This window comes from Trichomycterus rosablanca, chromosome 6, assembly GCF_030014385.1.
Source record: "Trichomycterus rosablanca isolate fTriRos1 chromosome 6, fTriRos1.hap1, whole genome shotgun sequence".
Lineage (NCBI taxonomy): Eukaryota > Metazoa > Chordata > Actinopteri > Siluriformes > Trichomycteridae > Trichomycterus > Trichomycterus rosablanca.
In genome coordinates, this window is record NC_085993.1 from 44,442,495 (window position 1) to 44,455,541 (window position 13,047).

The 13,047-nt window shown below is 36.5% G+C and overlaps 1 protein-coding gene across 1 annotated transcript in view; it reads left to right on the forward strand.

The window, feature by feature from the left end:
- Positions 1 to 2,252: 2,252 nt before the first annotated feature.
- tns2b (tensin 2b) overlaps positions 2,253 to 13,047 on the forward strand; it is a 35,962-nt gene continuing 25,167 nt past the window's right edge. The window contains exons 1-2 of the mRNA XM_062997038.1: positions 2,253 to 2,660; positions 12,966 to 12,998. Of these exons, the coding sequence (XP_062853108.1) occupies positions 2,556 to 2,660; positions 12,966 to 12,998 (138 nt within the window). The 5' untranslated portion in view covers positions 2,253 to 2,555. The remainder of the gene's footprint in view (positions 2,661 to 12,965; positions 12,999 to 13,047) is intronic.

The following is a 13,047-nucleotide window of genomic DNA, read 5'->3' on the forward strand; positions in this document are numbered from 1 at the left end:
AGAGGAGGTCTTTCCATGAGGGACCTCACAGAGAATGCAAAAAATGGATTTCTTTGGAGAAACATTACTCACTTTACTCAATACTTCAAAATAATTTAATAGTCTTTATAAAAGGCAAGAATTTGGCGTGTAGTGTGGGTGTTGCACAGCACCAGGGTTGTTTAATCATTGTAAGAACAATAACATCATCCTGTGTAATGTAAAGTTCTTGTGGATACTCAGTTTTCTTCCACTTTTTAAAAAGATGCAATGTTAGATTGTTTGCTCTTATTTGCCACTAGCTGTTAGTCACTAAATGCGTTTGTAATGACAGTGAATTATTCGCACACAGTTTGTGTTTGGTGTTTCCGGGTAACTCAAGACCAATCCTGATCCTGTGAAGGATGGAGCAGAAACTCATAAAAATTATGAAAGAATTTTTAAATCTTAGGTTTAGAATCTCAGAGCTTGTTCAAGCAAATCAGGAAGATCTACCGGCATTTACAAATGGCTATAGAATACACCGATCAGCCATAACATTAAAACCACCTCCTTGTTTCTACACTCACTGTCAGCTCCTCCTTTTATCAGCTCCTCTTACCATATAGAAGCACTTTGTATTTCTACTATTACTGATTGTAGTCCATCTGTTTCTCTACAATCCTTTTTAGGCTGCTTTCACCCTGTTCTTCAATGCTCAGGACCCCCACAGGACCACCACAGAGCAGGTATTATTTAGGTGGTGGATCATTCTCAGCACTGCAGTGACACTGACATGGTGGTGGTGTGTTGGTGTGTGTTGTGCTGGTATGAGTGGATCAGACACAGCAGCGCTGCTGTTATGGTTGATCGGTGTATATAGACAATATATAAGGCAAATCTTACAGTATATTGGAACAGCTGAGTTTAATTGTAGAGTATGTAATGTTGATCCAGCATAGCTTCAAGAACCCAGGTTTCCTCTGGTTAGTGTAAACTAGATGGCATGCTCTTTCTTTGTGTTTCCACATGTACTCTGGGTTTTTTTCTTTCAAGAACATAGTAGTAGCTGGACTGGCTGCTCTAAAATGACCCTAGGTGTGAATGAGTGAATTGGATTGTGAGGCCCTTTAATTTACTGTGTGATGTTCTGTCTTTGATTCCACCTTGTGCTTTGATTAAGACAAAATATTTACTATATGCAACTGAATGAAGCAAAAGGTATAAGATCAAATAACCACAGACCTAAGAGACCATGCAAGCAAAAACAACCTAATAAGAATTTTACAAACACATTATAAAGAGTTAAATAAACGTTAATATTTTTGTGCCAATATTATTGGTGATCATTACAATAGGTGCATAGGGCGGCATGGTGACTTAGTGAGTAGCACTGTCGCCTCACAGCAGGAGGTCCTGGGTTCAATCCCTGGTGGGGCGTTCTGGGTCCTTTCTGTGTGGAGTTTGCATGTTCTCCCTGTGTCCGTGTGGGTTTCCTACGGGTGCTTCGGTTTCCTCCCACTGTCCAAAGACATGCAAGTGAGGTGAACTGGAGACACTAAATTGCCCATGATTGTGTTTGACATTAAACTTGTGAACTGATGAATCTTGTGTAATGAGTAACTACTGTTTCTGTCATGAATGTAACCAAAGTGTGTAAAACATGACGTTAAAATCCTAATAAATAATAAATAAATGTTAACATTTTTGTTTCAATTTTATTGGTGATCATTACTATAGGTGCATACTAGCAACAGGACCTTGGAAAAATTGTTTGTTTCTTGTTTTGGTTACCTGTGGGGAGTTTTCTTCTTTTCCACAGATTTTCTCCCACCATCTAAACATGCTGAAGATGGATTGGCTAACGTACATGTCCTAGATAATTGCATGGAAAAAATTTCACTTGTGATTCTAATGCTGCATTTTTACACTGTTACACTGAGATTAAGAAAAAATGAAGGGCGTATAGCGGATATGGGCAAAGAACAGAAACCATCATTGTCCTCTGTCAGCGCATCATGGGGAAAAAATTGGACAGTGAATAGCACACATAATGTTTCTTTTTGTAAACTTGCTAATACTGGCCAGAGGAAAGAGAGGGAGGGAGTGCAGATGGACTTTACTGGTGTGTAATATCTCCCTCTGGATGAATAAAACTTGAGTGGCCAGGAGAGAGGAAGATTGTGATGTCAGGCTTCCAAAAACAGCTGAGAGTGAGAGAGGGGCAAGGGTGGGGGATAACACCAGAGAGCACAAGAGGCATGATCCACAAAATGCTTGTGGGAGAAGCCGAGGGACAGGGTGAAGGGGAACACCTAGAGTGAGTGCAGGACAGAATGTGTGTGACCGACCACTAAAGACAGTGTTTATACCACTGCGGACAGTTAAGGAAATAAGAAAGAAAGTAAGTAAGACTGAAGGCCAGAGGTTAAAAAACATGAAATAGAAAGAGGTGTTTGAAGTCAAGTCAGGTCTTTATGGAGTTATACAGGACGTCTAAGGTTCACAGAAAGCCGGAGAAAAGTGAGTCTGGGAATTTGAAGAAAAGATTCTAGAGAAGAGTGTACAAGGAATAACAGGGGTAAAAGGCTAAAATCATGGGCTGTATCTTCAGTAAAGTGAAGGAGAGGGAACTGCAACCTTCTGATGCCCCCAAAACACGGGACTGCATCGAGGATACAGAGATTCTTAGCATTACAGAGGTAAGTGTGCTCATGTAGTATGATGCATAGCATGTAGACTTGTGTTTAGAAGTTTTGACCATGGATTGGTTACACTGGGCTTTTATAACACATTATTAAGCATGATAAATCTTTTATACTGCAACTCTAGAGGTTTAAACAATCTTATAAGCAAGCATGTGTCTTTTCTGTTGCCTTTAATTCACTCAAATGTTTTTTAAACTATTTAAATTAATTTTATTCTGATATTATGGTACATATAGGACTGTAACAATACATATACACTACACTGAAATGACAAGTCACATAAAAATAAAGCTGCGATTTCCATGCCAAGTTTTCATCAGTTAAAGTTGACGCTATTGTCCAATTTAACAGTAGACATTTTCTCACTCTGGTGAAAAACAATGATACAATAAACAATAAACTCTATAAAAATTAAGTCCATAAAAGATATTTAAATTCTTCTTAATATCTTTGTAAAATTTAATGCAGGTATTACTCCACATTCATTCATTCATTCATTCATTCTTACATTGGGGAAAAGATCAAATAAAGAGCACAGCTGAAACCCTGTGAGTAGTTGCTATGGATAATGCCTCCCATGAACCAATGAAATTGGAAGACATTAAGACATTAAGAATGGCTGGTTAAACGCAATAGTACTTCTTGTTAGAAGACAGATGTTACACTTATAAAAGTTGGTAAAATATTGGTGCAAAATTCCTATCAACTATCTTTATTTTGTTGTTATTCTCTAAATATTCTTACTAAATGTTATTTACAAGAACCAGTGTTGGCCTATTTTGTTTTCTCATGTCCATTCAGTGAAAAGGACATTTGTGAGGTCAGGCACTGATGTTCATGTCGACCAAGATGTGCAATCCATGTCTAAAAATGTTCACTAAACCTCACTTTGTGCACAGGCGCACATTCATGCTGGAACACAAAGCTGAAAGCATATCATTTATTTTATAGAACTGAATTTAAACACGTGTTAGCAATAGGTATGGTTGAAACACAAACTCAATTAAGTTGGGTGTTACACATCTTAATATAAAATGCATTATATGCATTATATACAACTAATGTACTGTATGGTCTATTCATATTCACATGTATAGCAGTATCATTAACTCACTGCCTGTAACTGCTGGAGTAGCTTGTTTGTTTACACCACTTCCAACATTTAAATGTGTATGACAACAAGAAGTGGACATAGTTATTTGTATTTGTTTTTTAAAGGGAACAACATGAGTTAAGAAGCAGTGCAAATACTTTGTGTATGACTTAACTGTGTGAGTTACATCACAGTCATAATTCTAGGAGTCTGTTGGTTTATCTAATATAACATTCGCACAAAGCATAATACAAAATATAATATAAAGTAAACGTTGAATGATTAAGTGGTTAAATAACATAAGGATTTCATTGAAGATTACAAGAGTTGGGGTGGCACATTGGCTGTGCATGTAGACTAGGTGTAATGCAGCAACGTAAGTTCTAAAAGACTAGGTTCCAACCCAAAAGCCTTTGCTTACTGTATAAACTGTATAGAGTTTTACATTGAGTTTGTTATCTTGTCTGTGTAGTTTTCTTCCTCTTTTCAAAACCATACAGAGGATTGGCTTTCCTTAGTGTAGAAATGAATGAATGAATGAATGAATTAATGTGAAGTAATACCTGCATTAAATTTTACAGGCATATTAAGACATATGGATAAAAGCGTCTGCTAAATGCCGAAAATGTAAATGTAAATATTTTATGGACTTATTTTTTATGGAGTTTGTTGTTTATTGTCTCATTTTATCTAAGAGTGTTTGTACTGGGGAAATGCATGGGGTGTGTAGACTGGGAATCTAGTAAAGCTCACTCACTAATACGGCTCCAGATTGGCTATAGAGGGGGTGCACTGCCTTACTAAAGCCTCACACCCACACCACAGGAAATATAATATTAACCGGCCTGTGTGTGTGAGAAGGTGTAAATAGAGATCCTAAATATTACACATCGTGGCCAGCATTACCTACGAGTCTAAAGAGCCTCACATTACACAAAGCTGACCTATTGAACTTAGCCTAAACAACTGCAAGATTCAATCCACATTCTGCAGTTGTAGTTTACCATGCAGCAAGTTTGCAAAAAAAAAGTATGTGTGGGTGCATGCAACAGTATACCTTCAATGTATATGTCTTCAATGACTGAAACACTTTCTATCCATATTATTAATGTAATCTGACATTATTTTATATAAAGGATCCTATTTTGGTGCCCACTTACAAACACGTGTTTCCCAGGATTACTCTGTTCACCCTGTTGGGATAAAAATACACTGTGGAATTCTGGGACGGTAGAAGCATACCAACCTGAAGGCATGCACTTCCCACCTGCTCCCGTCTACTCTTGCTTTGAATATTTACTTTATGTGTGTGTGTGCATCTGTCATTGTGGCTGAGTTTGGGTTTTTTTTAACTTACAAATTACTTACAGTAGGGTTTTTCCTCACTCTGGGTTGTACTCCTCATAACTGTGTTGAATTTTTTTACACCAAGCCTATTCATATGGAATCACACTGCCCTGTGTCTTCCGGGGGGAAATGCTTTAGTCATGAGCATAGATTTGGCTGCAGAAAGAGAACTGGGTGGAGGGATGGATCAGGCAAAAAGCATTTTACATCTGTTAGTTTGAACCAAGTTCAGCAAAGTTTCTGGTAATAGCAGCCAACTACACTAAGCATTAAGAGGCTCGCTTTGGCATGTTACAATTAGGCATGCCATGATTGTGTAATTTGGTGGATGATTAGCACACACATTTGCAATTAACAATTCTTCTTGTGAATAATAGTGTAACAATGTAAATGTTCATACTCTAAAAATGTAAGAATTTTAAATTAATTCTTAATATTGCTAAATATGACAAATATAAGTATGTGGACATTTGTCAACAAGCTTTTTATACATTCCATTCTAAAACCATATACAATAATATGGAATTGTCTTCGCTTGCAGCTACAACAGCTTCAGTAATTTAACCCAACAGTGTTCAATAGGGTAGGCCACTGAAAACTCATTAGACCATGTGTTTATGGACCTCACTTTGCTCAAAGATGAAAGAATCCCAAACTTTTGCCACAAAGTTGGAGGATGTGTATAGCATCAAGCTAACTTACATTTGTGTATGCGGCAACAGATAAGTAACAAAAGTAACAAAACTATGTTTTTAATAGTGTATTGGGGGGATTACTATCCATGAATAGTTATAGGGTCAGGTATTTCTGGGTTCTGCAAAAGTTTAAAGGTAAATTAAAAGGAATTTAAACGTAAAGTTACATAGTTATTATTCCTAATTTGATAACGATGTCCTTACCTAGTACATCAACAGTTTATTCCCATATGTATTCATTTGTTTATTAGCTGACAATAATTGTTTATATATATATATATATACTGTATATATGTATGTATGTATATATATATATATATATATATATATATATATATATATATATATATATATATATATATATTACTTTTACCTGGCATTCCAGATTTAAAGTAACTTGTAGTTTGATGTCTTTAAATTCTGACTTTTTCTTGCAATTTCCATTGTCAATTCTCAAATCATTTATTAATTAAATTGTTTACTCATTTAAATAAAACATTGACATTAATGAAAGTCATAAAGGCAAAAGTAAGCATATATAAATGAACTGTACTTGTGCATAAGCATAGAAAAAAATAGCAATTTTAGTGTGTGTAAATATATAAACATTTGTATTGTTTATAGCAGTTTATTCATAACTTTAAATAAAAAATTCGATGATTATGACTGTAATCGTGTAATGTATACTTTATAATTAAGGCTCCTTTAAAAAATTTAATTGTTAATTTAAAAGTACACTCAGTTTAACAAAATAGTTTGTTATGCTAATATAGCTAATTCGGGGTAATGTTTGTCATGTATTAGTCTGTTACATGAGGATTACATGTATTATCAGGAGATGGCGCTGATGAACTATTTTATTTGTTATCATATTATTGTTTAGGGCTAAACGCCGAATTGTAAGATTATCTGACCATTAATGCATTTGATAGCTGTCCTGCCAAAAAGTAGCTGTGTATTTATTTAAGTTTAATAACATAGTTGCATGGTTATTGATGCATTTGTTAAATATTTAAACCCCCCTACTTTATACACATTGCCATGGTGCCACCAATTACATGAAATGAAGTCCTCTTTTTAAAAAAAACAAAATATGGTCACGCTAATTGTAAATTTATGTTCATGTAAACAGCAAACCTTCACCTAGGCTAACGCAAGCTAATTGGTTATAGTGAAGTAAAGAAAACACATTCCATGTTACTTTTACTTTCATTATTCCATCTCTCTCTCTCTCTCTCTCTCTCTCTCTGTCTCTCTCTCTCTCTCTCTCTCAATTCAATTCAATTCAAAGAGCATTATTAGCATGACTGTTGTAGTAGTTACAGTATTGCCAAAGCATTGTAAATATACAAAAAGAAAGAATTTAGGGAAAATATAAAATTAAAAAAAGAAACATACAAAAAGAAAAATAGAATAGAAAATAGAAAAAGCAGATGTACATATCAAACATCAGCTCTGTATAGGTCCATCAGGGCTGTCCCTGTGTTTGGGTGTATAAGTCCATGTCTCTCAGATTGGTGCAGGCAGTGGGCTATATTAGGCAGCAAGTGAACATTTCATCCTCAAAGTTGATGTGTTAGAAGCAGGAAAAATGGGTGAGCGTAAGGATTTGAGCAAGTTTGACAAGGGCCGAATTGTGATGGCTAGACAATTGGGTCAGAGCATCTCCAATACTGCAGCTCTTGTGGGGTGTTTTCAGTCTGCAGTGGTCAGTATCTATCAAAAGTGGTCCAAGGAAGGAACAGTGGTAAACCGGCGACAGGGTCATGGGCGGCCAAGGCTCATTGATGCACGTGGGGAGCGAAGGCTGGCCCATGTGGTCCGATCCAACAGACGAGCTACTGTAGCTCAAATTTCTGAAGAAATTAATGCTGGTTCTGATAGAAAGGTGTCAGAATACACTGTGCATTGCGGTTGCAGGGCTGTTTTGGCAGCAAAGGGGGAACCAACACAATATTAGGTCATAATGTTATGCCTGATCGGTGTAAGTACTTATGGTTAAAGTCACTGTATAACTAAATATTAGTAAAAGTTAAATTTAATTGTATTGTCAAATCAACTTTACAGTTTTTAGAATTGGCCCCAACTGATTGATTGATAGTTAGATCTTTACAATTCTTCAATTCTTTGAAAGTATCTGTCAGTTACTGGGTGCTATAAACAAACACATAGAGCTGAACTACAGAGTGCAGCTGTTGGGCTCTCTTTTATAGTGTAATCTCTAAGTAGCAACATCAGGTCTGCATTCTCTGGTTTCTGTCACCCTGTGCTGTGAAAAGCATAAGAAGAGGGTGGGTTAGGGTGTCTCTAGAGAGAGTGAGGGAGAATAAGGGAAGTGCAAGATCAGAAGAAGTTTACCTTACTGTTGGGTTCATTATCAAGAACAAAACTGAAGAGCACTCATCTCAAAGGTAAAAACATATTTATATTTACTTTTGTCAAAAGGAAAAGGTTATTTTTTGGCTTGGCATTGCATTTACATGAAAGTAACATTTTGTTGGCATGGATCAGGTTTGCTGAAAAAAAGGAAATAAAATGCAGTGAGTGTAGATTTGTAATTGCTTACTAAACCTTATGACAATTTTGTAGATTTGCATATATCTGTTGTCATATGATTGTGATTGTTCATTTTTATAAAGGAATGGGGGGACGGGAGCTGACAAACTGGTTGTATGTACCAGTCTGCTGAAAAATGATGCATTTAAGTCACATTATTACTAATGATGGACTTATCCGCCCAGTCAGCCTAATATCCACTGGACCTACTACACATTAACATATATAAAACACTCTTTTACAAGTAGGTATATTTACAGTGGTGATTTAAACTGTATATTGATATTGCTTTTATACAATAGAAACAGTGATAAATTTACTCCAACTAATAAACTCAGGCCAGCAACTCAGAATAGAGTTATGAAAATAGTTCACTAAAGCCAGCAAGCATTTCATTCATCCGCCACATTGGTTCTATCAGCTGTTCATGATTTTCTGTTTTATTTCTATTTATGTTCCTTGTCCTACACATACAAAGTGTTCTTTTTCTCTGCCTAGATATGGTAATAAGTTAATATTTTCTTTCAATCTTTCTACATACCTATTAAAATATTAAACACTATGATCTATATGTTTGTTAAACATTTCATTCAGAAATAATTATCATTCATTTAAGCTGCTTTGCTGCTATAACAAACTCTTCTTCTTTAAAACAGCATTCTATTTTGGAACCTAACTGCAAGGATTTACTTCTATTTAGCTACAAGAGCATCAGTAATCTTGGGCACTGATACTGTATTGAGTGATATCGCCTGGCTCGCAGTCTGTTTTCTATTCAGTTTAAGGCCATTGTTACAATCAGGCCATTCACATTTCTCCAGATTAATCTGAGCAGAACACATTTCTATGTGAAAAAGGAAAGAGCCTTCTCCTTCTCCTAAATGCACACATTCATATATGCTGTAGCATCAGGTTTCCTCTTTTATTGGAACCAAGGAGCCCGGACTAAACCAATAAAACATCCCCACTGCTTCTTTCTGTTTTTGGATAGGTAGTGTTCTCCTGGCATTAGATGGTGAAGTGTGCGTACTTCAGAACCTGTGTTCTCGCCTGTACTCACCTGCTCAGTGTTACAACCTGAGCAGATGCTACATTGGCTACTTGGCATTTTTTTTTAGATTTTTAGCCCTTCTTTTTGTGAATGAGCTGTGTCTGGACATTTGTTTAACTAAAGCTGTACTTGCAATTGGCTAGGAAGCTCTACCAAGGCAGAGATTTGAGACTGAATGGTTAGAAATGTAGCCTTTTTTGATAGGAGCACATTTCATAGATCCCTAATACTATCATTTTTCTCCAGTGTTTTACTTCTGTGCTTTTGGCTAGGCAGCATAGTTCTACTAAAACAGCATCCAGTAAATTACAGTCTGCTAAAATTCTTTACAGGACACAATGTTGTAGTGTTTATAAATGGAAACTAGTCTTATATTGTATATTGTATATTGTATATTGTAAAACGATGATATTGTGACTGAGATAAATAGACACACACACTTTAATGTTAACCATTAGCAGATGTCTCCCAGTGTGACAACAACTAATGAACCCAGAGGATGGCTTTAAAGCAGAGCAAACACAGTAGTCAAAATACATTTACACAGTGTGTACACAATAGTTTGACTATTTAGTCTGAACTGAACTGTAGATACATATGTATGTAACATTCTACACTCTAATAATATATCTTATATGACTGTTATACCACAGAACCCACTGTTGAATCCTTAGCACTTTTGGGTCAGTTGTTTAATGCTTTATAACAGCATGGCTCTGCCAAAGCAGCTTCACAATAAATCTATTTAAAATATTACTGTAACAGTTAGATTTTTATAAAATGTAAAGCTGTTGCTTTCGATTGAGGTTTGAGCTAGAGTAAACTCTCTGCCTGTAATCAGCCAGCTCACCATCATTATTCAGACTTTTTATACAACCAAACCATAGCCTGTTTTATTCCAAAACTATAGCATTAATAATTTGTTTCTGCTCTCCTGTGTAGTTATAACAGCCTTCACCTTTTCCTGGAAGCTTTCCCACAATAATTCATGTCTGTGGCAATTTGTGCCCTTTTAGTTTAAAGAGCATTTGTGGTATTATGGCAGTGTTGAAAAAGGTCTAGGGTTCATAACTGTTAATTTTTATCTACTTTATACAGTCCACCGTAGTGCTGACTACTAAAGAATATTTATTAGAGCATATTACATGTTCTAAACAGTGATAGCTCAGTGGTTAAGATACTGGACTAGTAATCAGAAGATTGCCGGTTCAAGCCCCACCACCATCAAGTTGCAACTGTTGGGCCCCAGAGCAAGGCCCTTAACCCTCAATTGCTCAAAATTGTGTTCAGTCATAATTGTAAGTTGCTTTGGATAAAAGTGTCTGAAAAAATGTAAATGTTTTAGACTCCCAATATCATACAAGCACCACTTATTTACCAGCTAATGCCAAAGACTATACTGTATATTTTATTGGCTTTCTTTTATCTGCCCCTGTACCTAGTGTGTGTCTTGGGCAGTTTATGGCAAAGTCAGGATGCTCAGGTGTTCTCATGTAGTTTTGAAATGGTCCCAGGCTATAAAATATGTCAGGATGTAGAAGGGATGAAATAAATGCAGAGAATAAAGATCAGTTTGAATCATGAACATTATCCTTAATAAAAATGATATATCTCTGACCTGGGTGCACTGAACTGATGTGTTCCTCTGTAGTTGGTCAGGCTCTATTTGTTCTGCATAGCAGATGTTTCTTGCTGCCCATAACTACACAGTTCTTTAAAACCAGAGGCCAGATCCACTCCATATGTCCATACACACTTTCTTGAGATATGTAAAAGGAAAACAGCATACAATGCCAAACCCTTTGGAATTACATCAATGTCTTTGTTAATTGCTAACAGAATCTGGTCTGGTACATTTAATGTCAATCATTAAATTGAAATAACTGATTTATTAACAGTCCAGGCTGGGGAATGTACATAGTAGAGCTTTCATTAGCAGCTAAGTTTTTAATAGTGTTTTTAAGTAAGTTTGTAATGTTACGTGACCATTGCTCATCATGCTCTTGATTGTTTGCAGGACATTTTGTTTTATTGTGGACTGATACACAACCATGTCTTTAAAACTGCTTATGTAACCTTTCCTTACTCACTTCTTCTTTTAGGTTCTTTTATAGTTTGTTTTGACTGGTGCATGGATTACACGAACATAGCAAACTCAGATTTATTATTTTACACTAAGCAATGGTAGCTCAGTGGTTAAGGTGCTGTATGAGTAATCACAAAGTTACCGGTTTAAGCCCCACCACCAACCAAGTTGCTGTTGGCCCACTCAGCAAGGCCCTTAACCCTCAGTGGCTCTAATTGTGTTCAGTCATAACTGTAAGTCGCTTTCGATAAAAGCATCTGCTAAATGCTGCAAATGTAAATGTACTCAAACCTTCAGTTTCAATATTTAAAGCATCTGACTTTTTTTTAAAGGCATACAATTGTCTGTGTACACTGATTAGCCATAACATTAAAACTACCTCCTTGTTTCTACACTCACTGTCCATTTATCAGCTCCACTTACCATATAGAAGCAGTTCTACAATTACTGATTGTAGTCCATCTGTTTCTCTGCATGCTTTGTTAGCCTTCTTTCATGCTGTTCTTCAATGGTCAGGACCCCCAAAGGACCACCACAGAGCAGGTATTATTTGGGTGGTGGGTCATTCTCAGCACTGCAGTGACACTGACATGGTGGTGGTGTGTTAGTGTGTGTTGTGCTGGTATGAGTGGATCAGACACAGCAATGCTGATAGAGTTTTTAAACACCTCACTGTCACTGCTGGACTGAGAATAGTCCATCAACCAAAAACATCCAGCCAACAGTGCCTAGTGGGCAGCGTCCTGCACTGATGAAGGTCTAGAAGATGACCGACTCAAACAGCAGCAATAGATGAGCGATCATCTCTGACTTTACTTCTACAAGGTGGACCAACTAGGTGGGAGTGTCTAATAGAGTGGACAGTGAGTGGACACGGTATTTAAAAACTCCAGCAGTGCTGCTGTGACTGATCCACTCATACCAGCACAACACACACTAACACACCACCACCATGTCATTGTCACTGCATTGCTGAGATAATTCACCAACTAAATAATATCTGTGGGGTCCTGACCATTGAAGAACAGGGTGAAAGCAGACTAAAAAAGCATGTAGAAAAACAGATGGACTACAGTCAGTTTGTAGAACTTAAAAGTGCTTCGATATGGTAAGTGGAGCTGATAAAATGGACAGTGATTGTAGAAACAAGGAGGTGGTTTTAATGTTATGGCTGATCAGTATATATGGGCTTTAGAAAACTTTATTATTTTATTAGTAAATAAGGCAAAAAACAGATCATTAAAAGTAGTAGTAGGTGGGGATGATTAGACCTGTGTAGGCATTGGACCAAAGAGGATCCTAAAAAAAACAATCAGTATACAGGAAAATGAAAACTGAGGCCCAGGTCATAAGCCTCTTGGTGAGCTGGTGAGCTGGTAATGCTTAGCAAATTTTTTTATAATTTTTTTTTTAAATGTACAAAAATGATACCTACAATTTGTTTCAGTCACTCTGTTTGATTGTCTCTCAGGTCTCTGACCCCTGTGTAGCTGCTAAGAATTCTGTGAGTATTCTACCCTCATGTCTTACTGTTCAATAAATATATTGAGCCT